This window comes from Oryza sativa, chromosome 9 (genome assembly GCF_034140825.1).
Source record: "Oryza sativa Japonica Group chromosome 9, ASM3414082v1".
NCBI lineage: Eukaryota > Viridiplantae > Streptophyta > Magnoliopsida > Poales > Poaceae > Oryza > Oryza sativa.
The window spans coordinates 26,935,958-26,962,990 of record NC_089043.1 but is presented as its reverse complement, the minus strand read 5'-3'; the positions used below and the strand labels follow the sequence as shown (position 1 = coordinate 26,962,990).

Below are 27,033 nucleotides of genomic sequence, written 5' to 3'. Positions count from 1 at the left end.
TACCCAAGTGAAGTAACCCACCGTTGAAGACTCGAGGGTGGCCTTTGTTGAGCCATGTCGCCGTCGCAATCATATAAGCCCAAACTCTAACGGCCTATTTGGTTGGAGGGAGTTTTTAGGAGAGATTGGGACTTGGGAGTTTAGAAGGATGAGGCTATTAACTGTTTTGTTTGGTTGGGACACATGTGAATTTTGGTAGGATGGGGATGGGGAACTGAGGAAGGAACTCCCTTCTTTTCAATACCTGGGTAGGAGGAGGTAATTGAGAGGTAATTCCTCCTTTAATTTGTGTAAACAAATCTCAGCCATCCGTTTTTATTAATGACCTAATCTCTGACTAAACTAAAAATCAAATTCTCATATTAATTTCACCGTCAATTCTCTCGTGTAAACTCCCAATCCCCTTCTCTCGAGTTACCAAACAAGCCATAACCCTATTATCTTTTGTAATACAGACACGTGGTATTGATGTACGTAGCACATGGTAGACAGATAACACAGAGGATTTTAAATGGAAAATTTAGGCGTTGTTAAAGATTTGAGCGAATTCGATAAATTTCAACGAATCGGCAGACAAACAGGAGTTGTTATGTTATTATCCCACCCGAGCCACGTTATACTACCCAACAAGTGATGAAGTAACCCACTCCTCGAAGGCTTGTGTTCCGCCGCGTCGCCGTCGCAACCGAATCGCATCGCATCGCATCGGTCCAAACTCCCAACCGGCGACGGCGAGGCCGACGAAACCCAAACCCAGCTAAGCTTCCCTCTTCGATTCCCCCCATGGCCGACGACGGCGACGCCGTCCTCTCCGACGTCGACGAGGAGGACCCTCTCCCGCCCCCGCCCCCTCCCTCCACCTCCTCCTCCCAAAAATCCCCATCTCCTTCACAACCCCAACCCCAACCCCATGCGCAGGCGCAGCGCCTGCACGACCTGGCCGCCGAGCTGGAGGAGGAGCGCCGCCTCCGCCGCAAGGCCGAGGAATCCCTCGCCGAGGCCGAGAAGCGCTCCGAACGCGTCAAGGCCTTAGCGCAGAACGTCCTCCGCAAGCACGACGACCTCAAGACCGAGGCCTCCACCGCCTCCTCCATGCTCACTTCCGGCTTCGAGAGGATCTCCGCCAAGGCCTCCCCCTCCGCCGCCGCCTCGCCCGCGCCGCTCCCCACTTCCCAAAAGTACTCCTCCGGCCTCCCCGCCATCGCCTACGGCGTCCTCAAGCGCGCCAACGACATCGTCGATGACCTCCTCTCCCAGATCGACGCCGCCAACCGCGACCGCGACAGGGCGCGCGAGCAGATGGAGCACCGCAACTACCAGATCGCCATCGAGGTCTCCGAGCTCGAGGCGTCCCTCGCGTCCAGGTCCGCCCACTGCGACTCCCTCTCCAAGTCCCTCTCCGACAAGGACGCCGAGATCTCGGACCTCCGGAACAACCTCGCCTTCCTGGAGACCAAGCTGGACGCGCAGAGGCCCGTGCTCGCCGACCAGATCGCCTGCGCCTCCAAGGTGTACGACGAGATACGTGAGGTGGTCAAGCTAGTGGACGCGGATGCCGCGAGCGCGCTCTCTGACTCGGTGTTCGTCTGGAAGGAGACCGACGTGGAGGAGAGCCTCAAGGTGTCCCTGGAAGGGACCAAGATGGCGTACGATCTCGCTACCACTGCCCTGCACAAGGTTGGGGCATGGGTTGATAAAAAGGAAAGCAAAGTGAGGGATTTGGAAGCGAGGGTGGATGAGCTATTGCGGGAGAAAGAGCACATTGGGGTGTTGCTCCGCAGCGCGCTGCAATCAAACACCAGCGAGGTGCTCAAGGTTGCTGAGGATGGACTAAGGGAGGCCGGAATTGAGGTTGGGCTCAAAGAGCGCAGGGAGCACAGGCCAGGGAGCATGGAGAAAGATGAAGTCTATACCCTAGTAAGATCTTTGTAATGCTATAATGTTGCAGGTTCATGGACCACTTAATACGGTACAACTAAATTATCTATCATGCACTCAATGCTGCAGGCAGGGGAATTGGAGAATAGCATGAAGGAGTCCCAAGTTAAGATTGTTGAGCTGCAACATCTTGTTGAAGCACTAAGGTAGCTATCTCCACTGACGAATTTTTGTTCTGTTTACTCCCAGTGTACCATAAGTTTAGTTTGAAGGGTAGCAGGAAACTCACTAGAACTGTGTGTTTCCTTTATTGTGTTGTCACTTTCGCTGCCTGTTGAACTACATGGCAACAAAGAATTTTAAAAGACCAAGACACACTTGCTGTCAATTAGACATGTGGTCTGAAGCATTTGTCTTTTGAAGTTCTGTGTAAGAAACAATAATATCTACGATTTACAATGAAACATTGGGAAATGCAACACTCTTGACATCTCGATATGGACAACTGAGCTGCAATGTGCTAAATGCTATCACTTATCACCTAGTGCATTTTTCTTCTTCAAAATATCCTGATTTTGTTCCAGCCCGTGCACTGATTCTATATAATTATTTTTTAAACTTATCCTAATTGTGTGCTTTGCTTGTTTCAAGGGCGGAGTCTGGTCTACTTCGGACAAGACTGGAAGGGCAAGAAAAAGAGATTGCCCAGCTACGGAAGCAAATAAAGCATCTTGAAGAGAAGGAAAGGGTGGCAAATGAAAGTGTAATTTTCTACTACTGATTTTTTTAGGTTTAATAGTTATCACACCTTTCTTTTCCGAGTTATTTTACACTGATGCTTGTATGCCAACGACTAAACGTGTTATGTACACTCTTAAGGTTGAGGGTCTGATGATGGATGTAACAGCTGCTGAAGAGGAGATCAAAAGATGGAAGATGGCAGCAGAGGAAGAAGCTGAAGCTGGTAAAGCAATTGAGCAAGAGTTTGAAACTCAGGTACTTTGTTACAAACATGCTTCATACGATCATAATCTTGCATGTTTTCATAAGTTGCACTATGAAAGAGATAACTCAGTGCATATTAATCGTAGCATGGTAAACTTGTTTTGTCTGCCAACATGAGACTGTCATATGCTGTGTTGCAGCTTCTTTTAGGTGTGCTGACAGCATGTAGTTACAGTATATAGAAAAGGAGATAATCTGCAAGTCGTATTGCAGCTGTTTAAATGATGTGTCTAAAGGAAGAGATTGGAGTCTAAATGATGTGTCTGTTGTACATTTAGTGAAAACATCATTAATACCCTGACATGAGTTTGGAATTAAGCAGGGGCTGTGTCCTTTTCCAAGACGTAACAATGTTTGTGAAACCTGATCAATACTCTGATTAATAATCCATGATAGAATTATTATGGCTGCGCTGCTCCATTCAGTTGTCAATTTGTCATCAATGAAAAGCTTCTACACTTGTTTTTTGTTAGGCCATGGAAATTAATGACACCTGGATTTCATTATCCCAATTTTTGGTTAAGGTGTGGTCTTATTGCTTGATTATACTAAAAACCAAATGGGTTTTAGTTTGTTCAGGTTGGTTATTTCCATTGTTGAGTCTAAGAAAACAAATTAAAGATGCCTAAGGATGAAATTTGCTAGGTATCTGTGGTGGCGTTGGCATTAGATGTAGCTGTTCCCCATTAGCTATGCAGTGGCTGTATGAACTGTGAAGGGTACAGAATCTTAAGGAGCCCTTGATAGAGTCATTGAATCCTTTTTGCTCTTCATACTACAGGCTTTTGAGATCTGTCTTGTAGAAGAACCGATAGCTGATAAGTTGTCCTTGTTCTAACTATGCTTTGTTGCACAGCTATCTTCCCTAAACAAGGAATTAGACGAAGCTAAACAGGCAATGCTGGAGCTAGAGAACAAACTGAAGTTCAAGGAAGAGACAGCGGCTGCAGCAATGGCGGCACGTGATGCCGCAGAGAAATCATTGAAACTAGCGGATATGAGATCAACCAGGCTGCGAGAGAGACTGGAAGAGATCAATAGGCAGCTCGAAGAATCAGACAACAGAAGGGACTCGAGCAATCGCAACGGGCATAGGTATATGTGCTGGCCATGGCAATGGTTGGGGCTGAACTATGTGCGATTGCCACCGACAGAGGCAGATCAAACCTCCAACGAGATGGAGCTATCTGAACCTCTGATATAGTTGTGCCATATCTATACAGATTGAAGAAATACACGACATTTTGAAAGGAAAAAAAAAACGTGAGAAGGAGATTTCATTTTTTTTAATTTGTGTAGATGTTCGGGAAAATTGTTAATGCTTGTGCAAAAACTCACGAGGGTGTTAGATGCGGCGGTGCAATTGTAAAATCATGCAGTTGGGATTATAGTTAAGCTGTCAATAAGTTCATCTTTAAACAAAAGTGGAGTAATTTCTAACAACTGGTTGGGTTGTAAAACTGGTACAAGACTTACCGTCTTTGCCAAAATTAAACTGTAAATTTATCTAGTATATATCTTGTTTAAAACAAACCAAATGTAATGGGCCTACCAAATAAATTCGGAGAAGGCCCACGGGCCAAGTCCATTCGCCCTAACAAATACGGAGTACTTGTCCTACTCCACATCGAACCTAGCTACTCGACGATCGGCGACGATGCCCGACGAACCAAAGAAACGGACCAGCGCACGGCGCGCGCGCCGCCGCGCATCGGCCGGTTTGACGAAGGCAAGTGAAGAAGAAGAGCACGTGGTGGTGGTGGTGCCCCCATGGGCGGACCTCCCGTTCGATCTCCTCGCCGACATCTCGCGCCGCCTCCACGCCACCGCCGACTTCGCCCGCTTCCACGCCGTCTGCAAGTCATGGCGCCGCACGCTCCCGCCCCATCCCCCCACCTTCCTGCCGTGGCTCCTCTCCCCCGGCGACGCCACCGGCCACCGCACCGCCCGCTGCGTCTTCTCCAAGTCCAGCCGCCACCCCGCCGCCGCCCCGATCCGAATTCCAACCAAGAGCCAGCTGGCGATCGGCTACGACGGCGAGCCCTGCAGCCTCTACTACCCTCTGATCATGACCGGAGGAGCCGCCGCCACCACCCCTCTGCCCTCCTGCCCAGATGAGATGAAGACGTGGGCCGATCACTTCTTCTTCTCCGTCTCCGGCGACGGCACAGTCTTTGTGTACGCCCTTGGTGAAACCTATTGGGATCAATACGATCACGCGTACAGGTGCCACTTCCACGCCGCAATCCTGCGTCCCGGCGACGAGGCGTGGATGCTCATGGATAGGCATCTCATTGTCAACTTCCCCTACCTCTTGAGGGATGTCTGCCGTGTCCTATATACCGACGACGGCAAGATGCTACTGCACAATGGTAAGGATTATTGGTGCGTCGTGACGACCGGAGCAGCCACCACCGCCGGCGAAGGCAAGTGGAGTCGGTGGTGGCCAGAAGAGCCAGGCAAGGAGATCCAATCCAGCCACCTCCTCGAATATCGCGGCGAGCTGCTCTGGGCGTTCGTCCTCGCCGACAGCGGCTACTGCAGCGACGTCCGGGGCTGCCGTGTCGCCGGCAGGCCGCTGGCGAGCGCGTTGTCGGTGTCGGTGTACGCGCTGGAGGCGGAGGGCGGCGGCAGCTGGGTGTGGGTGAGGAAGGACGGCCGGAGCATGGACGACCGCGCGCTGTTCCTGGGGCGCCCGGTCAGCCTCGCCATGGACGCCGCGCAGCTGGGCGTGGGCCGCGGCAGCGGGTGCGCCTACTTCGTCCACAGGTGGGCGTGGGCGACGGCGGCGGGGCGTGAGCGGTGCCGCGTGTTGAGGTACAGCTTCGGCGACGCCACGTCGGAGGTGGTGGAGCTGCTTCCTCGCGCGGTAGCCCAGTGGTGGAGCGAAGGCGGCGACGGCTGCATCTGGCTCGCGTCGCCGCCGCCGCCTGCCATTGCTCTTGCTCCCACCACCATCGAGGTAACCCAACCGCGCGCACAAAAGTGATCCATCTAGTAGAAATAATGATCAGTGATACTATATATATAATCTGCGAGTTAATTAATTAACCAAGCCTAGCTTGATCGATGCAGGAAATCAAAGAGAGAGGCCTGCAGGTTGTTGAGCCTAATGTGCAACTAATGAGGATCCACGTTGGCAATCTGCCGAGGAAGGTAGACAGCCATGGGCTGAGACGCTTCTTGATGAGCAAGATCAAGAGCAAGCATGGGCATGGGCATGACGGATTCGTAGTGGTTACGGATGCGAGGGTGATGTGCGAGAGAAGTAGCAGGGGACGTTTTTCACGAGGTTTTGGATTCGCAACAATGGCGATCGCAGCGGATGCTGAACCGGCCGACGTTGTCACCATGCTCAATGGACAGGTCAGTATGATGTATGTGCTTAATTAGTTAATTCGCTGCGTAAATCCACATGGGATTGATGTATAATCTTCCGTGAATGATGAATTGATGATAACTTCTTGCAGATTTTGGATGGGCGTCCCTTGCGAGTAAAATTTGCAGACAAGGACCAAAGGGGATCATCTGTATGTGTCTAGCACTGCATGCGCTCAGTGAACTTGCAAATTGTTAAGAGCTGATCGAGGCAACGCAAATGGATGATCGATGCTGATGGTTATTTTCATGTGAAGGAGGAGAGGAGAGTCTGGAATACCAACCTTCATTTGGCAATCTCTTCTATTTGGAAGTTCATATGATTACATTCACACACACACATCTATATAAATATCCTCTTCTATATAAATATATCTGCATCGATCTTCAGGGGAAAAGAATATTACGCGGTTTTGTCATACTCACAAGTTGCTATGAATTTTAAGTTGCAAATTTGTAGAGTGATATATTACGTATTAATATATTTTATCAATTTTTTTTAAAAAAATCATAACTATTTGAGTGGCATTGATCTTGGGGGGACTACTACACGGTTTTCTCATACTCACTCATCAGAATATTGCTTTCTCTTTAGCGAATTCGATTACGAAATTAAGAAAGTTATTACATTCCGGGCAGGTAATTGCGGGAAAATAGAACAAGATTCTGAGCTGCTGGTCTAGTGCTCGCCACATGACTGTAGCATCCGGCTCGTCAGGTCAAGTCGTCGTCCTGCAGGCCGTCTCACTTTCACTGAACGCGGATTGCTTTTTTTCTTTTCTTCCTCTTCTCCCCGTCAAGGCAAATGCTACGCTTATGGCATCATGCAACTCGGTGATATTTTAATCATATGTTACTACATGGATACCATATTTTAGTATTGCTCTTAACTGAATTCTATGCTAGATAAATCCCATGCCACTACACTAGCCAGCCAACCACAACACCAAAGCATATTCCACTAGCCATGCCACTTTTCTTTTCTTTCAGGTATGAACTCACGAGTCAATTAAGAAGAACTCCAAGAATTCGCTGCCCTTCTTGCCTGCCACTACCGTTTTTATACTTAATTAGTACGTGGTGCGAGAGCAAGAGATTACAGTAGTACTACTCAATTAGTCAGTGCTAGCAAAACAGCTGCACTTTGTCTGAAGACTGAAAGAATGAAAAATGCATCAAGCAATCAAGCATTGTAAAACAGCCTGAGCCTAGTATTTTCACGGCAACCACCATCTACTCGTTTCAGCGTACACAGCGACAACCCTTGCGCGTTCTTGCCATATTCTTTTATCTAAAATTTTAAATCAACAGAGTTGTTGCTCTGAAGCTTCCTGACGACCAATCGCTCGCCTTCGCTTCAGCTGATTCGCTTCCTTCGTTACTGTATATAGGCTCACCATGCTACTGTGAAACGCCTTCATCTTCGTGCTGAGCTCTTTCTTCACAGTCTTCTTCTTTCTTCGAGAATCGGCATGTTCTTTTCTACTTTCTTGCTGCTGTTCTGGACCATTTATTCTTGGACTGTACGCCTGAATAGAGATGAGATCGGCAACCTGAGGATCAACAACTCCTGGGATTCGCAGAGATATGATACCTTGGATCAGGTCAGTTGCAGCCTGTATGAGTAGTTCTTGAACTGAACTTTTTGCATGATTTGCCAATTTATCATCCAGTTACTCAGAAGTGTATTGTTGAGTTATCTTTGCATGATTCATCCATGCAGGTTAAGGAAGCTCTTGAAAAGGTCGGTCTCGAGTCGTCCAATATTATCATTGGAGTGGATTTCACCAAAAGCAATGAGTGGACAGGCATATATTTTTAGCTTCCAAGAATCGAGATTTCTCATTGTTGCAGTGTTGCCTCACGTCATGGTTTAATCAGCGGGTGGAAATTTTCAGGGAAACATTGTTTCAACGGGAGAAGCCTGCATCACATTTCAGAGGACTCCCTCAACCCGTACGAGCAAGCGATTAGTATCATCGGCAAGACCTTATCGACGTTCGACGAAGACAACAGGATCCCATGTTTTGGATTTGGGGACAGTAAGCAAAAGCTTCTCCATCGTCTTCTAGTTCTTTCTCTCTGCAATCTGCATTTCTCTGTTCAGAAATGAAGTGATTTTCAGCATCGACGCACGACCAAAATGTCTTCAGCTTCTACTCGGGCAGGCGACAGTATTGCAATGGTGTTTCTGAAGTTCTAAGGGGATACAGAGAAATTGCGCCACGTGTCCGGCTGTCAGGTATCTATATTGTGACCGACGAGTTCATTCTTGCGAAGGATGAACGATGAATTCATCTCTCTTCTTCAGAAAGATAACTGGTGAGTTGTGGTTTAGGTCCGACATCTTTAGCTCCAATAATAGAAACTGCAATGAGAATAACTCAGGACTCCGGCTACCAGTATCACATCCTACTGATAATAGCTGATGGGCAGGTGTGCCTTTTTCTCTGAACTTCTGAAAAGAAGTTGCCGTTCTTCCAGAATCTTATTGACACCTTACCTGTTCCACTAGTTTTTTTTTAATCCATGTATTTTGCTCATGCTACCTCAGGTTCCAAGATGTTGTGGTGCTAACTCTGCGAACAATCGGGATGAGAACTACCTGGAAGAAAGGACTCTACAGGCTCTTGTTCAGGCGAGGTACATAGTGGCAACACTAATTAGATTAGATGTTTCTGAATTCTATCTAAAAGTACTGACTGAACATAAGGTGCAACTTTTTTCCCTATATTAATAAACTTCGGCTGGCTTCCGCCAGCCCGGCGAAAAAAAAAACATAAGGTGCAACTTACTATTCTTTTAAAATATATAGCTATACTTGAATTTGAGTAAGGAAAATGTGTACTTATGCTATGCACTCATTTCCCTCTTTCTATCGTGCTTGTCGGAGTGGGCGATGGTCCATGGGATGAGCAGCTGATGCACTGTCAGGAGGATCGACAGCTGTTTGACAATTTCCAGGTGTTTGTTGGGCATCACAACATTGATTTATATGGGAGGATTTGCTCATAATTAAGCTAGTTTTGTCTTCGCAGTTTGTTGATTTCACCAAAATAATAATGTCAAGAGAAATGCCTGAAACCGAGAAGGAGGAACAATTTGCTTTAGAAGCGCTGAAGAAGATACCGAGCCAGTACGCAGCCATAATCAGCAAGAGGATCAGGTTTGTAGCATATCTGACAGGAACTGAAGATACAAATAGCTGGTTTCACCTGTTGCTACCTGCTAGGAATGTTCTTTTGGTTCTGAATTCTGATTCATTTTCCTATTGTGTTGTGGTGTTCAGTGATCTGGCTGCAGATGCGCCTTCAAGGATGCCTCTTCCTCCCCCTCCTCCAAGGCCTGTTATTTCTACCTAATAATTTTCAGGACAGGTATCTTTCTGAACCAAGATGATTTTCATTCAACTCAACTTCTGGGAATTGAACTCGACTGAGGAAACTTTGTACAATTGTGTTGCCCGCAGGGGAAATGACAGATGAATGTACAGTACCGCAAAGCTAGCCCTTGGATTAGTTTCAGAGCCGGGAGATACTATTAACCTCTTAGGGGAAGGGCAGGCCACTGTAAACCTTTTTATTTTACAAAGTGGTTGTGTAGGCAATGCAAGCCTAGTCTGATGACTTAGCAGAATACTATTTTAATTTAAATATAATTTACTTCATTATATCACTTCACTGCCAATAGCTTGTGAGACTCTTATTTTCTTTTTCTTTTTTTTTTTGGAGCAATGGCATGGTTGAACTGTCATGCTAATCAGTGATCCAGTGGTAAGAGTATAAAATTTAATCCCTATTCTAATTACAGGCAAGTCACAACATTATTATATAAACAAAGCTTAATTTCACTTTTGTCGATTTATTTTAAAATATGTACGGCCCAGATGGCTATGCACGTACTCCTATATGGGCCGTGATTTGGGCCCATGGACTTGGGATAAGGAAAGCGAAAGGAGAAGAAGGAAATATCATGATTCATGAACCCAACCCAACCAACCTTCTCCTCCCCCCAAAATCGTCGCCTCTTATCCCCTTCCTTCGATTCTCTTCCATTCCATTCCCAACCATGGCCTCCTCCATCGCCATGTCCCTCCGCTCCCTCGCCGCCACCGACGCCTTCCTCCCCAAGCCCTCCCCCTCCTCCGCCCCATTCCTCCTCCTCCTCTCCCCGTCCACCCCGCGCCTCCGCCTCCACCTCCACCTCCGCTCCACCCGCCGCCTCCCGCTCGCGCCGCTCGCCGCGTCCGACTCCTTCGAATCCGCTTCGTCCTCCTCCGCCGCCGCGCTCGACTTCGCTGAGCCAGGTGCCGCCGAGGAGTCCGACGTGCCGGAGGAGTCTGACCAGGAAGAGGAGGGGTACGCGCCGGAGGCCGAGGAGGAGGCGGAGGCGGATGAGGAGGTGGAGGAGGAAGCCGTCGAGGCCTCCGCGGAAGTTGCGGAGGAGGCCGAGGACGTAGAGGAGGTCGGCGAGTACGTGGAGCCGCCCGAGGAGGCCAAGGTCTACGTCGGGAACCTACCCTACGACATCGACAGCGAGCGCCTCGCCCAGCTCTTCGAACAGGCCGGCATCGTCGAGGTCTCCGAGGTGTGACCCTCTCCATTCTCCGCGCTCTTTCATATGCAAAACTAAAATGACCCACTGAACTTCAGTTCAGTACTTCAGTGGACTCCTGTGCAAATGCACTTCTTTTATTTTTCATTTACCTGCTTGGTCACTTGCTCTGTTGAAACTTATTATAATTTTTAATCTAGCTGGCTCATCTGTGTGGTAGGCTGGTAGGATACTAGTGTTTACAAGAACTGTCCCTGTTTTACTGTTAGGCTGCGGATTACAGTTATTTTTGTGTTTCACATTTAAAACCTGCAAGATGGGCAGCTGTGGCTTATTTATCTCTGTGGGCATCCTACTTGTGTTATGAAAGATGCCTTTGATATTTACCTTCCCGTCTTTAGGGTATTCATTTATTTATTATGTGAACCGTATAGAGGCAGTTAGACAAAATATTAGGATATGCATGGTTTTGTTCTTTTGATCAGAAATGAACCTCTATTTTCGCGTGTTCAGGTCATCTACAACAGAGAAACAGATCGGAGTCGTGGATTTGGATTTGTCACCATGAGCACCGTTGAGGAGGCTGAGAAGGCTGTGGAGATGTTCCATCGCTACGTGAGTCTCTCTCTATCTAAATTGCCCTATTTCCCCTCAACATTTTCTTCATTTTGTTGAAGCTCAAGATAACCTGATTTCCTATGTTAGTTACAGCTCATGTTCATTGTGTACACAGTAATTTCTGTACTTGCAGTATGCATGTAACTGGCTTCAAACAGTTTGCATTTGTTTTCCTTATTTCAACTATGGCATTGTGGTATTGGCGTTTCATTCTGAATGATCATGGATGGACATGATAGTTTCTCTTAGTTTCTCATTCAAGGGTACACTATAATGTTTAAGTGAAAAAGAAAGGGAGGGTCATATTAGGCATATGTCATCCTTATTGACTGATATGACTATGAGGAATAACAATTCTAAAGTTGTAAGAGCTGTGATTTCTATGTTTAACTTTCTTTGACAGACCTCTTAAAACTTGTTCTTCTGTTGCTACTAAATTTTTAAAAGTATGGTAGTATGATGTAAAGAATGTACAGATTTCATGCTTTGATGATAAACCTTTTTAATGTGGATAGGATGTTGATGGGAGGCTTCTGACTGTAAACAAGGCAGCTCCTAGAGGCGCTCGGGTGGAAAGACCTCCCCGTCAGTTTGGGCCTTCTTTCAGGATTTATGTGGGCAATCTCCCTTGGCAAGTGGATGACTCTAGGTTGGTACAGCTGTTCAGCGAGCATGGCAAAGTAGTCGACGCCAGAGTTGTGTATGACAGAGAAACTGGGCGTTCACGAGGATTTGGTTTTGTAACAATGGCGACACAGGAAGAATTGGACGACGCTATTGCAGCCCTCGATGGACAGGTAAGTGTATATTCGATTCACTGACATCTTTACAACTGGGATTAAGCAACCACTGGTAATCATTGTTACATGGAGGCTGTGAACTGATGCTAATTGACTCATACCATCAATAACTTTTGTGTCTTTTAACTTTGCTTACCCAAGTAACACACTTTTCCAATCTGAATTCAACAGAGTTTGGATGGCCGTGCGCTGAGAGTGAATGTTGCAGAGGAGCGACCACCGCGCCGAGGCTTTTAATGGGATAGCAGGCTTTGTGGGGGTTTAACAGCATCGGAGGCATCATAGCACGTCTGATACTGGTTTAGTCCCTCAAATAGTAGCTTTCTTGCGATTCTTGGTTCTGTATCCTCCCAAGTCCTTTCTCATGCCTGCTGTTTACTGCTCCTTTCTTGTTAACTGTTGGTTGTGGCCACGAGTTGATGCACGTAGGCTACTGTTATGATGCCCCTCTACCCCAATTTGTCGATGCATCCAAAAGTTTTGTCTAACATTTATCTATTTAAGCAAAAGAAGAGCATGGTGTGTGTGGCATTTGTGCTGTTTCTCTTGCGGAAACTGCTTATTGGATCAGGCTTGTTCACCCGCCTTAATTATTCCTTTTGGGTTTTGTTTGCACCTTTGCATTGTTTTTTCTAATCGTGTCGTATTAGGTTTCATCAGGCTATGCTGTATTATCTGAGGAAACGATCATATCATACGTTGGTTTCCGTTGCATGTAGGGTAGTACGTCCTCGTTAATTACGTTTTTGCATACATACATCATACAGGGCAGTCCAATGGATGAACAGTTGATTGGATCGCTCGCTAGCCGCTGATCTGATCTGATCTAATCTGGTCGACGTCCATGGATGCCGTCTCGTCCAGCTGCGGCTGGCCCAACCTCCCGCCGGACTTGCTCCGGGAAATCTCCGGCCAACTCCATGACGCCGTCGACTTGTCCCGCTTCCACACCGTGTGCACGGCATGGCGTGACATGGTCCGGTTGCCGGCGGCGGAGCCCCAATGCCCCGCGCTGCTGCCGTGGCTCGTCGCCCGTGGCTGGCCCGGCTGCTTCTCCCGCTCGCACCTCCGCTCCATCTTCTCCAACGCGACGCCCGCCTGGCACTCCCCGAGGACGACCACCCGCGACATGTGGCTGGCGTCCACGGACGGCGCCGGGGTATGGGTCCTCACCGCCGACGGCGACAGGCTCGTCGACCCCCTCACCGGAGCCACCGTCCGCCGGCTCCCTCGCCTCCCTCGCACCAGCAACAATGACCACGTCTGCTACATCGACGGCGTCGTCTGCGGCGACGGCACCATCGTGGCGTACGCCACTTCAGATGGGTTCAAGCACACCTCCCAGATCGAGGCAGCCATCCTCCGCCCCGGCGACACGGCATGGACGACGGTAGAGTCGAAGGGGATGAATTACTCCGCCTTGGGGTACGGCTGCTGCACCACGTATCACCAAGGCGGCGTCGTGTTCGCCGACCTGTACCAGACGTTCGTCGCCAGGGTGCTCGTCGACGACGCCGGCGGCGGCGGCCGAGTAGTGGAATCCAGGACAAGAAGATGGCCGCCTGATTATGGCTTCCTGTACAAGCGGCTGCTATCGACGTACACCTTCGAGTTTCGGGGCAAGCTGATGTCCGCCTGCGTCGAGATTCCATGGCAGAGCAGCGCCTACCAGATCGACGCCGCCGCGCTGTCGGTGTCCCTGTACACGCTGGGGACGGCGGCGGCGGCCGGCGACGGCGACGAGCTGGCGCATCTGTGGGTGAGGGCGGCGGACGGCGGGAGGCTGCTGGGTGAGCACGCGCTGTTCCTGGGGTGCCCGACCAGCTTCGCCGTCGACGCCGCCAGGTTCGGCGCCGGCGGCGAGGTGAGCGGCGGATGCGCCTACTTTGTCATTTGGACAATGCCGGATGTGTGCCACGTGTACAAGTACTCCTTCCACGACGATGCGGCGACGCCAATGGCAGAGCTGCCATTCGAATGGACCTTCATGATCAAGAGAACACTGTGGTTCCTGCCCCAGTATTCCAGCGTAGCCCCAACTCCAACCCAAGTAACTTATACTCCTAACTATTTCCTTCCTCCCTTCCGCAATCCCACCCTAAAATTTTTTAACATGTCACATCGAACGTTTGAACACCTGTATAAAATATTAAATATAGGCTAAAAAAAAACTAATTACGCAGATTGCGACTAATTTGCCAGACGAATCTTTTAAGCCTAAATGCTCCATGATTTAACAATGTCGTGTTTACAATGTCATGTTACAGTAAACATTTGCCAATGACAGATTAATTAGGCTTAATAAATTCATCTCACGGTTTTACTGACGGATTCTGTAATTAGTTTTTTTTTATTAGTGTCCGAACATCCCATGCGACACCATATATAATATCCGATGTGACACGCCACAACTTTACACCCCTAGATCTAAACACCCCTTAGGACTTGTTTAGTTCCCAAATTTTTTTTCCCAAAAACGTCACATCGAATCTTTGGACACATGCGCGAAGTACTAAACATAGATAAAAAGAAAAACTAATTGCACAGTTTGTATGGAAATCGCATAACGAATCTTTTGAGCCTAATTAGTCCATGATTAGCCATAAGTACTACAGTAACCCCACATGTGCTAATGATAAATTAATTAGGCTTAATAAATTCGTCTCGTGGTTTATAGGCGAGCTATGAAATTAGTTTTTTTTCATTCGTGTCCGAAAATGTCTTCCGACATCCGGTAAACCATGCGATGTGACACCCAAAAATTTTCTTTTCACGAACTAAACAGGGCCTTAGTTTTGTTTTTGTCCAAATGGCTGTGTACATCTGGTTTGAATAGGAGAGGGCCGTGTTCTTAATTATTTTTAGAAAAGAAATCATTTTTTCTAAGTCAATTTTGTTAAACATTGACCGATCGAGTTTATGACAGCATGCACCAACATCTACAAGATCAGAATAATTTTATTATTAAATTACCCATCAAAGATATTTTGTTAATGATATATATTGTTATAGGTGTTGGGTATATTTTCCATAAACCCGGTAAACGTTAGATAAGTTTAACTTAAGATAAAGCTAAAATAATTTACTATATTAAACGGAGGGAGTACCCATCTTTCTAATAACAAACGTGCAAATTCTTAACTTGTTTAGGTCACTAAAATTGCTTTGAATTTTAGTTACCTTTAACCTAGCTTTGGATTTGGGAGAAATAGGAGGGGGTGACTCACCGATGACAACTACTTTCATGCGGTGGTGACTAGATGGCGAGCTCTTCTTCGGCAACTATGTGGCGGTAGGAAGGTTAGAGTTTGGAGGTTTTGGGTAGGGGTCAGGGTGGAGAGGGGCTTGGGGAGTGGAAATGATATCTCTACTGTTTACATATGAATTTCGACGCAATCCTAGTTGTCTAAAAATGTAACCATAAATTTATGGTGTTTTCATACGGTTTTGTAATTTTACTTGCGATAAGGCTCCTATATTTCACTTTTTTCATCCATATGATCTTGCATCAAGATTCATGTTCTTGTATGTTCAACTTATAGTTTCATACACTCAGTTACAGTGCACCAAAGTTGATTTTATAACAATTTTTTCCTCTAGATTTACAGTTTTTGACATGTTTGTCTATTAGTTATTTCATTTAAAACGGGCTATATGCATTGGTTGAAAATTTTACAAGATTCGAAACTACAATTCTGTCGAAAGCTCAATAGATAGTCCCATTTTCATATGCTTGAAAAACTAGACAGACCCATAATACATTTGTGTCGTTTGGCAGGAAATCAGAGAGAGGCTGATTCGGCATGGAGAACGACCAAAAACTTTCAAGATTAAGTTGAACAATCTGACACCACGGGCTAGGCTAGGATCGAGTGGAGATTCTTGGTTGCGAGGGGAATTCCGCGATCATGGCTACGTGATCGATGCTAACGTTCACTACCGCAACGGCGCAATCTTCGGGGTGGTAACAATGACCACCGTCCAGAAACCGGCTGATATTGTCGCTGCCTTCGACAAAAGAGGGGTCAGACCTTGAGTTCTTTTTAGCAGCTACCTTGATATAAATATATAGCCTGAATGACTGACTAATGCACCATTTGCAAATTCATCATTTGCATGATTACCTGCATATATACTTATGTTTCACCATGTTGGATCAATTCTGCATTATCAGTAGTAACTCAGTAGAATCTTGGCTTGCTATATATGAATTTTCACCTGCTTATAATTTTAATCTTCACCTTGTTGGATTAACCCCTGCATCTGCATGCATGCAGTTCCTGGACTTGCATCCCCTGTTAGCAGTGGAATTTGCAGAGCAGCAGCCGCGACAAGAGTGGATCCTGACAGAGGCGGCTCTAGCTATAGCTCCAACGACTGTTCATAGTTTTTCACCGAAAGATTTCAGTATCTACGTGGGAAATCTTCGATGGGATGTTGATCGCCTTCGTCTGCTAAAGTTTTTCGGAGAGCATGGCCGAGTTTTGGTAGCTCAAGTCGTGTGTGACAGACAAACCGGGCGGTCCAGAGGATTCGGCTTCGTGAGCATGGCCACATTGAGGGAACCAGACGATGTCATCGCTTCCCTCAACGGACAGGTGAGGCGCCACAACTAGATCAGTGCATATTATTACCCTGCTTATTTACAATTTGTTATGGTCTTTTGTACAAATATTTCCCTTACTATATTATTTGAAGAGATAATTATTATTTTTCTAATTGTAATCCACCTTCATGTTAAATCATGCAGATCATGGATGGCCGTCCCATGAGAGTGAGCTTTGCAAAGTGGCAACCACGGCTTGGTTACTAAGACACTATTTAGGAGAGCTTTTAGTTCCAATTCTCTCTAGATTAACAATGCTAGATTCTCGCTGGCTATCATTGCTAATTACTTCTTACGATCTCTAGCTCCCTGAATATGGCTCATCAGGAGCCAGAATACGAAATGTAAATGGAATGGGGGCATTATTCACTAGTGTTGCAATTCACGCAGAACAAACTAAATGGATTTCTTATCAAAGAATAACAAATTTCTTATTACTGGTAACAAAAGATTTCGTTCACTCCTGCTTTGCTAGCCTCTCAGAGATCAAATTCGTTTTAACTCAAAAGGAAAAAGAATCAATTCGTTTATGCTTGTCTATCTTATTCTTGTTTTGGGAGGAGCTCGTCTATCTGTTGATCAACACGTAAGCAAACACACAGCCACGGGGAGGGCCCAATTATAAAACAGCCCACTCGCCTTCATGTAATCTTTCGCGAAGGAAAGGCCCAGACGTCCGATGAAATTCCATGTGGGCCGAGAAAACGGGCTTTTCTCTTTTTGTTCATTTTTCTTTTTTGGAGGGATGGCTACGATCGTTTACTACTCCATTATATAGTACCCTTCCATCCCTAAATATTTAACGCTGTTAACTTTTTTTAATTATCTTTGACCATTAGCTTTATTCAAAAACTTTTGAGAAATATATAAAAATATATGTATACATAAAAGTATATTTAACAATGAATCAAATGATAGGAAAAAAAATAATAATTACTTTTGTGAGGATTGAGCTTTTTTTTTTAAAAAAACAAGAATACGAGATGAGCCGTTAGCACAAGATTAATTAACTATTAGCTATTATAAATTTTAGAAACAAATTTATTCGATTTATTTAATTTTTTTTTAAGAAACTTCATCTGTGAAAAATTAAGCACACTTTCTACTTATACGTAAATGGGCCACATCCACATACAGCTTCACCAGCGTGGCAACTGTTAATGTTATAAAGTTTGGTGCTGAGCCGTCATGGTTTATTTTCAAAATAAGTTTTGGGCACGAATAAGTTTTATAGAAGGATTAAATTGTCAAATTGTAGTTACTTCCTCTATCTAAGTAGGGGAAAAAATTTGAATGGACAAGAGAGTACGTACTATGACGTAATGACGAAGTCAGTAGAAATACAAATCGAAGTGATCATCAATTAATTAATTATTATATATTATTAACTCGTTCAGATTAAGCTGACATACGTCCATCCTGCGAACGTTCGTATTACGTGCAGAAATAAATTAATACTCGATCGCCTTGTAGGCTGTATCACGAGTACTGCGTATTGCGCTCCCTTTTCATGAAAATATGTCGTTTTGAGTACGTACACGGATGTGTTCTTTTTTCGAGGGAAAATTACCGATGTGTTACGTTCTTTCAATACATATTTTGACCACTATATTTGTATATTGCAAATTAAAATATGTACAAGTGATCTCAACGAATTATATATATAGTATCTATGAAATACATATTCAGTATATTATTATAATAAGATGTATACAAATTAATATCTATGAATTGATCATGAATCCAATCTAAATGTCTTAAAAGGTAGTATTATTAATACTGAAAGTTTTTCTGGAGTTTTTGACTTTCCAAAACAATGTGTTTTTGTAACGGATAGGCGGATAGCGAAAGCTGGGTCTCCATCGTCCTAGCAAAGCAAATTGAAATGTAGATGCATGCACGCATGATTGGCATGATCCTCGATCGATCTCTTTTGACTGCAAATTAAATGGCGACCAAATAATGCGAACCCAACATATATACCGTACCGTACTCAATTAAAAGCAGGTACAACCAAGAGCAACTTTGTAACAACAGTTTAGAGATCTATATTACCATATCGTCCATAGGTTTTGAAATCTATCCGCAAGAGATACCTATCCTTAGACTGTGTTTAGTTCAGCGCAAAGTTTAGATTTTAGTTAAAATTGGAGATGATGTGACTGAAAAGCTGTATGTGTATGACATGTTGATGTGATCGAAAATGACTGAAGTTTGGATCCAAATTTTGAATCTAAACACAGCTTTACCCAGGGAAATTTAGGCTGTTTCCCAAGAGTTTTTTCTCGGGAACTTGGCATATATATCCTGGTAGTAGTGAACTGCCAAACTATACTAGTTCCCCGATTCCATATCACCCATGATAGAACTTGTACTGTTTCCTCCGGTTTTATAAGGTTTAACGTTTTGGATAATGACATGGTATTTAAATTACATCATTGATTATATTTTTTATTATAATATATTTTTACTTTTATTATAGTATTTTGTAAGATAAATTTATATATGTTGTTATATAGTACCTTTATTTCGAATAATTTTTAAGATTGTTGATAGTCAAAAAAAGAATAAAATTTTGAGCTTAACCTTGTTTAAAATATTAAAAATTATGGAATCGGAAGGAGTATTTTTGACCTCAACAAGGTCTCCGAGATGCTACTTTGACCGATAATATATATAAAAGTAAAATGTTTTAAATAAAAAGAGTTATATATTATGGTAGTTCGTTTAATGCTAATATAATAACATCAAATTTACATGATTAATGTTTTTTATTTTTTTCTATTAATAGTAAAAATCTAAAAAGTTTGACTTGTCACTATTCTAAAAATGCTTATTTTGGGACGGTGGGAGTACTTAGTTCATTTCGCTTATGCTTTGATGAATCATGTGACTCTATTAACACAGTACAGTGAAGTATACCCTAATTAATTAGAGAAATTTAATAGCTCTTAAAAAACATAAAAATTTTAGTGCAAAAATTTATAACTATATATTAAATTTATACTGGAGAGAGGTACCGATCGAGATATTGAACATATGATACCTGACGTACTACCTGTTAAGGATAGTAAAATAGTTCAACTTGACTTGGCCAGCTGTTTTGCGGCGCCTCTGTTACCTGTCGACGTGCAAACGCATCATGTTTTAAAATGGCACATGCTGGCTGCATGCATGCATATGCTTCATGCCTTCATCGATCGATTTTAAAACCTACACGCAACACATATCGATCGATCGATCCTTAACTATACCTGGCCAAATGGGCCGTGCCAAGCCGGGCCGGCCCGAGCACGGCAGTACTGTAGCCGGCCCAGGCCCGGCACGGCACGCCAGCCTGTGGGCCGTGCCGGCACGGCCCGTTATCCCGTGCCGTGTTTGGGCCGATGCCTCAGCCCGTGGGCTGGCACGGCACGGCACGTTTACTGTAGCGTGCCGGCACGGCACGGCCCAGGCATGGCACGGCCCACCGGCCCATTTATTTTTCCTACGATTTTCTAATTTTTCCATATATTTCTCATATTTTTTATTTTTTTCCACATTTTATCATATTTGTACCATATATTTTATGATATATTTCCTAAATTTTCCTCACATTTATCCTATATTTATCATTTTTTCCTTTATATTATGTTTTTTCTGCCTTTTTTCTTTTTTTCCCCTCAAATTTCAATTTTTATGGGCCACATGTATTAGTGGGCCGGCTACCAGCCCACGTGCCACTACAGTAGCCGTGCCGGCCCGGCACGGCCCAGCACCTTCTTGGGCCGTGCTTGGGCCGTGGCCTTGGCACGTGGGCCGGCACGGCACGGCCCGCTACAGGAGCCGTGCCTAATGGGCCGTGCCCTAGTGGGCCGTGCCGTCGGCGTGCCGTGTCGTGCTGGGCCGGGCCGCCCGTTTGGCCTGCTATATCCTTAACCCCAGGTAGTTACGTACGTGTGTATACTTCTCGTTAACGTAGTACTCCCTCTGTCCCAAAAAAAGACAAACCCTGAGTTTCCGTGTTCAACTTTGACTGTCCGTCTTATATGATTTTTTTGTATAATTCGTATTTTTATTGTTGTTAGATGATAAAACATAATTAATATTTTATGCGTGACTTGTCTTTTTAATTTTTTTTATAATTTTTTCAAATAAGACGAACGGTCAAACGTTGGGCACGGAAACCAGAGTTTGTCTTTTTTTAGACGGAGAGAGTACGTTTGAGCCTATCTAATCTAATCAAACCTACTTTAAAAATGAATAATAATTCTTCAATCATCACCTTTAAATTTTCGTCTGTCGCTTGTTGTGTCATGCTTGCCTGTGTCCGCATCGTCCTCATATTCTCCGCGCTGGCGTAGTTGCGATTCCGACCTCTCGCTAGGCCGGCCCGTCGGTCGTCGATCGGTTCCTGTTCTATGCGACGCACGCGCAAACAAACTGATCCAACCAAATTCTCATGCATCATTAATTTATACACCACGTCATATATGACAAAACTGATACAAAATCAGACCGGATCAGAAAAAAATGTTAAAGACAATACTCCCTCCTTCCCATCCTACTAGCAGAAACTAAAAATGTCATATTGATCGTCGCATAGAGCTAGTGCCATTGATAATCTCGCTGATGCCTCCTCGTAACGTATGCATGCTTGCATGGAATTAATGTGTGTAGGCGTTTGCATGCAATCGCTGGATCAAAGGAGTTTGCATGCCACAATGCACTTTCATCCGACGGTAGGCGTGACACTCTTTGCATGAGACCCAAACCGACTGTTAATTGTTCGATGTGGTTTTAATGCCAGAATTAACTAGGCTGTGCTGTCCTTAGAGCAAGGATAATAGTAGAGCTCACTTCCTACTATTAGCCCATCTTAAAGCCAATATATATAATAGATTAGCTATAAAGTTGGCTACAATTATCTTCTCCTCTCTCTATCTCTCACCTATGCATTTAATGTATTTACTTAGGAGCTTGTGTTAAGCTAGCTCTTGCATGAGAGCAGGTACAATAGCATGCTATAAGCCGGTTGCAAACATATTTTAAGAAGTTAAACATGGAGAGAGAAAAGTAGTGGGCTACAAATTTATAGCCAGCTGTAGCACGGACTTCAAGACACAGTGTGTATGACAGGTGGGACCAGGTATTAATAGTGTAGTATGTAACTATTGTATAAATGAGCTATTAGATTGGCTATAGATAAATTAGAGCTAGTAGTTGGCTATACTATTAAACTTGCTCTGAGAGCCAACGTCCATGATTTTTTGTTATCTCTCTCCTCCACATAAGCTTATAGTAGGCTTATAGCTCACTATTATACTTGCTCTTAGTCTTGGTGCATTTTCTTATATGATGATCAATATGAGAAGAAGTGAGTATCTATCTAGACTAAAAAGAAAATCCAAATCAAAGATGAATGTAGATTTAACCTATCGACGAGGCATTCTATATATCTATAAAGTTCATCCTCACTAAATATAGTTAATGCTGCTCCCTTCGTTCCATTTTAAGTGCAACCATAATTTTCGTGCCCAACTTTAATTGTCTGTCTTATTTAACTTTTTTAATAATTAGTATTTTTATTCTTATGAGATGATAAAACATGAATAGTACTTTATACGTGTCTTATGGTTTTAAATTTTTTCAAAAAATTTTCAAATAAGACGGACGAAATGTAAAGGTATATATGTATATTTTTGAAATATACATGTATACATAATACATATATACATAATACATATATACATACATATATACATACATATATATATATATACATCAAATATGTATATATGTATATTTTTGAAAATTTTTTTAACCTAACTAGTAAGAAATTTGGTTATTGGGCTGTCAAAATTATGATAAGGTGTGAGGTATATGTATTTAGTGTTATGTTGAAATATAACAGTCATGTTCATTCTGATCGGTGCATGCGTGTTCAGTTGGATGATTTGATTTAAATCTTGAATAAATTTAATAAAATCCTATCTATTATGTTCCAAGTTACACGAAACCACTGAAATTTTAACACATGATACATAATCCAATGTATTATGGTACTAGAGTTTCACAAAACAACATCATTAACCAATTTAACACACTCCTATATATTTTTTAAAAAACATTACTTATATTGATGCATCATTTATATAAAGAACCCATAAATTTAAGATGTGATTGTAGAACTTAAAATTTTAATAAAGTAAAGTCAAAATAATAAATAGTACTAGCATATGGTTTTGTGAAACTTTATGGCCACAATACCTAAGGGAATATGGCACGTGGCAAAACCTTATGTTTTTGACGAATTTTGACCATAATAGATGAAGTTATGTGAAAAATTTACTCTTAAATCTTTCACCTCTCAAACGGTACTCCTGTCTCCTAATCCTAACTCTAGCTCTAGCTTCTAAATCCTAATCCTAACTCCTAAAGATAGGAATCCCAGTGAGAATAATCTGAAAGAGAAAATTGAGTATATAATATTAAATAGTCGTACGTTGTCGTCAATTCGCCCATGGTTTTGATTAAATTAGTCGACGATGGAGCTCTATAAATGGCATGCACCCCTTCCACAAGATATTCATGCAATGCTCGATCGACTGATCTGAGAAGTCAATCGACTACTATAGCTAGCTAGCAGCATCAGCAATCCAGCATAGTCATATACTGTATGCACGGAGAGATGAGGAAATCATTGGTGGTGGTGCTGGGTGTGGTGGTGGCAGCTGCAGCCATGGCGGTGGCGGCGTCGGCTCACGACGTCCCGTTCACGGACAAGGACCTGGAGTCGGAGGAGAGCATGTGGAGCCTGTACGAGAGATGGCGCAGCGTGTATGCGTCGTCGTCGTCGTCGGGCACTACTACAGATCCGGGCTTCAGTGACGGGTCATCTGTGACGGGCCAACGCAACTTGTCAAAAATGAGTCATCTCTGACGGGCCGAAAAAATATCCTCTACCAGGGAGGACCCGTCACAGATGTGAAGTCATCTGTGACGGCTTGCACTTGTAACCCGTCACAGATCGTCTGTGACGGGTCACAACCATGGCTCGTCACACATGACATGTCATCTGTGACGGGTGTAGTATTATGAACCATCACAAAAGAGACCACTCATCTCTGACGGGTCTTTAACTAACACACGTCACAGATAACGTTATCTCTGACGGGTGGTAGTTATGACCCGTCAGTGATGAGTGAAAATTCAAATTTTTAAATTTTGCAAAAAACCTCGGATTGAAACATGTCCTATATAAAAGTTGTAGCTCTCAATGATATCCACAACTTTATAACTAACAACATTTCTATTAGAGATCGTTTACATCCCCGAACATGCATTACAAGTGATCAGATCTACTTTTAAAAACAAAATTTTGAGTTTTTTTTCAAATGACATGGATGGATACATGCCCCGTATCAAAGTCATAGAACTCAATCAGATCTACAACATTATAATTGAAAATATTTTCATTTCACAAAATTTACATGTTATAAAGTGAGATATATTTTGAAAATTTTGAATTCTTCAAACAACATCGGATGAAGATATTTTCTATGTAAAAGTTATAAAACACGATGAGATCTATAACTATTTAGTTGATAATATTTTCATTTGAAGTCATTTAGGGTGTTAAATATATGTTAAATGATTCAGACAAGCATAGACAAAATAATAACATTGGGTTAGTAGTCAATATGTGTTGAGTAGGTGAGTTGGTAAGGGAGCTCTATATGGAGGTTGAGGTCTTGAGTTCGAATCTCACTTGTAGCATACAAGTTATATTGCGTGAAAAATTGTGAATTTGTAGGTAGTGATGTGTAACCATGTATAGGATGGCTAGTAAAATTCAAAATATTTTTTTGAGGTTTTTTGTTGCGTTTAAAATTCAAAAATTGTATTTCTTGCTTTGTCATCAGTGACGGTCAGGTAGTTACGACACGTCACTAATGACTCATCTGTGACGGGTGACAAGTTTTAACCTGTCAGAGATGACTTATATACCGGTCAGAGATGGGTTATCTGTGACGGGTGTTTCATCCGTCACAGGTGATTTTGTCATCAGTGACCACTAATCACTGACCAAGACCAAACCCGTCAAAGGTGAGGGTTTGGGCCCGTCAGAGATGACCTGGTCCGGCGTAGTGGGGGGACCTCGCCGAAAAGGTTAGCAGGTTCGAGGTGTTCAAGAAGAACGCCAGGTACATCCACGAATTCAACAAGAGGAAGGGCATGTCCTACTGGCTCGGCCTCAACAAGTTCGCCGACATGACTTCCGAGGAGTTCATGGCCAAATACACCGGCGCCAAGGTAGACGACACCGGCGTCTCCGGCGCCGGCGCTGCAAGCGAGGCCGATCGAGGAGGAGCAGCTGCTGGTCGGCGACGTGTCCCCTCCGGCGACGTGGGATTGGAGGCAGCATGGTGCTGTGACTGATGTCAAGGACCAAGACGGTTGCGGTACGTATAACATGTTTAATAATTCACTTAATTACGAAAACATGCTAATAAATTGTTTGATAAAATTAATGAATGGGATTAACTAATTAATTACAAAGGGAGCTGCTGGGCGTTCTCGGCGGTGGGCGCGGTGGAGGGGATAAACGCGATCATGACAGGGAACCTGCTGACGCTGTCGGAACAGCAGGTGCTCGACTGCTTCGGCGCCGGCGACTGCTCCGGCGGTTGGCCCGACCAGGCGCAGCAGTACATCGTCAAGAACGGGATCACCCTGGATCGGTGCGGGAAGGAACCGTACTACCCGGCCTACGATGCCACGAAGCATCCGTGCAGAACGGTGGCAGGCAAACAACCCATCATCACGGTGGACGATGTAAAGTGGGTGAACAAAAGCGAGGCCGCCCTGCTGCTCAAAGTCTACCAGCAGCCCATCTCTGTGGCACTCGACGCCAGCGGGTGGCAGTTCTACCAAGGGGTCAGCGATTATCTCTCTCACCAATAATATTCACCTAATTCAATTCGCGAGTGAAATTTAATTAAAATGCTGAAAATGAACTTATCACTGTGCATGCATGGATGCAGGGCGTGTTCACTGGGCCTTGCCAAACGCCACCACCGTTGAACCATGCTGTGCTGGTAGTGGGGTATGGTGTGACTACGAGACAAAATTCTGGATCGTCAAGAATTCATGGGGCGCAAACTGGGCCGAGAGCGGCTACATCCGCATGAAACGTGACGTGGGAACCCCAGATGGCCTATGTGGCATCGCCACGCACGCCACATATCCTATAAAGAAGTGTCCCTGCCCCCCAAAAACCCCAACTGCTATCGCATCCTACTAGCCAACCTACCATGCAATATACATATATAACTGAGCTATACATGTACGTACAACTACACGCACATACACTATACACATGCATAGTACGTACTACGAAACTTATTAATAGATCGTCAACTATATATACATTACACACATGTGCATAAGTAAATAAATAAAGGTACATATTCAGCACGCGCACATGTGGATAAAGACATGTATACATTACCCGAGTGTGTATGGAGTTTGAATAAAACGATATAGCAGTGTATGCGTGTGTACGTTGGTGTGCTTGATAAATAAATAAAGCTCTTGTTGTTAATTATTCCTTCGATCGACATATATTTCTTAACTTTTTACTAGTAAAATTGCCGTATATGGGTGTAATAATAGAACTACCCGCATGGTACGTTGGATATCGCGCGTCGAGCTTACTTCATCCCCGTTCCCAAAAAACGTTTCACACCGTACCAGCTAGATCGTTTGCTGAAGCAGTACTCCCTCCGTCCCAAAAAGAATCGACCTAGGAAGGGATGTGACCCCTCCTAGGTCTAGGGATGTGACCCCTCCTATATCCACATACATTATTCTGGGAAGGGTCACATCCCCTCCTAGGTTGCTTCTTTTTGGGACGGAGGGAGTAGTAATGAACGTACATACTGTACAAGCTTTCCTACAAGCTAATAATGCAAAAGGACCTTCGGTACTGATATGCGTGCGCATAATTTAGCCTATATTTGTTGCTTCAGTACTTTGGGTTACCTTACCCATTTAGGCCTAGCTAGTAACTCCTAGATACTGGCCTGTCCATATTGGTGGGCTGGAATTCTGGCAATGAGTAAGGTTTATGGGTTCTTTCGTATCCCTATCTAGCCGTCCGAGGTGACAGTCACCTCCAACGGGCGACTTTGTTGCGATCCGTTAGAGGCG

General features: G+C 44.2%; 4 protein-coding genes across 4 annotated transcripts; all 4 read left to right on the top strand.

Moving 5' to 3' along the window:
- The first annotated feature begins 625 nt into the window (after positions 1–625).
- On the top strand, positions 626–4,326 carry LOC4347872 (uncharacterized protein At3g49055). The gene is made up of 5 exons (XM_015756125.2): positions 626–1,917; positions 2,008–2,084; positions 2,530–2,641; positions 2,758–2,874; positions 3,740–4,326. The coding sequence occupies exons 1-5, from the start codon at positions 784–786 to the stop codon at positions 4,085–4,087; spliced, it is 1,788 nt and encodes a 595-aa protein (XP_015611611.1). The 5' UTR covers positions 626–783; the 3' UTR covers positions 4,088–4,326.
- A 189-nt stretch (positions 4,327–4,515) lies between these two features.
- LOC9267512 (uncharacterized) lies at positions 4,516–9,936 on the top strand. Its single transcript, XM_066304024.1, has 12 exons — positions 4,516–5,845; positions 5,959–6,249; positions 6,354–6,413; positions 7,653–7,865; positions 7,985–8,069; positions 8,160–8,303; positions 8,387–8,503; positions 8,600–8,697; positions 8,816–8,904; positions 9,332–9,427; positions 9,551–9,638; positions 9,731–9,936. Exons 1-11 carry the CDS (start codon positions 4,541–4,543, stop codon positions 9,621–9,623), a joined length of 2,571 nt encoding a protein of 856 aa, XP_066160121.1. The 5' UTR covers positions 4,516–4,540; the 3' UTR covers positions 9,624–9,638; positions 9,731–9,936.
- Positions 9,937–10,303: 367 nt separating this feature from the next.
- Positions 10,304–12,764, top strand: LOC4347871 (28 kDa ribonucleoprotein, chloroplastic). The gene is made up of 4 exons (XM_015756127.2): positions 10,304–10,848; positions 11,329–11,430; positions 11,949–12,230; positions 12,405–12,764. Exons 1-4 carry the CDS (start codon positions 10,330–10,332, stop codon positions 12,468–12,470), a joined length of 969 nt encoding a protein of 322 aa, XP_015611613.1. The 5' UTR covers positions 10,304–10,329; the 3' UTR covers positions 12,471–12,764.
- A 10,745-nt stretch (positions 12,765–23,509) lies between these two features.
- Positions 23,510–25,785, top strand: LOC4347870 (thiol protease SEN102). Its single transcript, XM_066303997.1, is given in 4 exon segments — positions 23,510–23,673; positions 24,951–25,149; positions 25,187–25,283; positions 25,382–25,785. Coding segments are annotated over 4 exon segments (864 nt in total).
- The last annotated feature ends 1,248 nt before the right edge of the window (positions 25,786–27,033 follow it).

What these genes read in the sequence shown, in the direction of transcription:
- LOC4347872 (XM_015756125.2), top strand. Translation starts at nt 784, where the DNA reads ATGGCCGACGACGGCGACGCCGTCCTCTCCGACGTCGACGAGGAGGAC. An exon ending in CATCTTGTTGAAGCACTAAG is followed by an intron (nt 2,085 to 2,529) that starts GTAGCTATCTCC and finishes GCTTGTTTCAAG; the next exon opens with GGCGGAGTCTGGTCTACTTC. An exon ending in AGCAAGAGTTTGAAACTCAG is followed by an intron (nt 2,875 to 3,739) that starts GTACTTTGTTAC and finishes TTTGTTGCACAG; the next exon opens with CTATCTTCCCTAAACAAGGA.
- LOC9267512 (XM_066304024.1), top strand. Translation starts at nt 4,541, where the DNA reads ATGCCCGACGAACCAAAGAAACGGACCAGCGCACGGCGCGCGCGCCGC. An exon ending in TCACCATGCTCAATGGACAG is followed by an intron (nt 6,250 to 6,353) that starts GTCAGTATGATG and finishes AACTTCTTGCAG; the next exon opens with ATTTTGGATGGGCGTCCCTT. An exon ending in GATATGATACCTTGGATCAG is followed by an intron (nt 7,866 to 7,984) that starts GTCAGTTGCAGC and finishes TCATCCATGCAG; the next exon opens with GTTAAGGAAGCTCTTGAAAA.
- LOC4347871 (XM_015756127.2), top strand. Translation starts at nt 10,330, where the DNA reads ATGGCCTCCTCCATCGCCATGTCCCTCCGCTCCCTCGCCGCCACCGAC. An exon ending in TGGAGATGTTCCATCGCTAC is followed by an intron (nt 11,431 to 11,948) that starts GTGAGTCTCTCT and finishes TAATGTGGATAG; the next exon opens with GATGTTGATGGGAGGCTTCT. An exon ending in TTGCAGCCCTCGATGGACAG is followed by an intron (nt 12,231 to 12,404) that starts GTAAGTGTATAT and finishes TGAATTCAACAG; the next exon opens with AGTTTGGATGGCCGTGCGCT.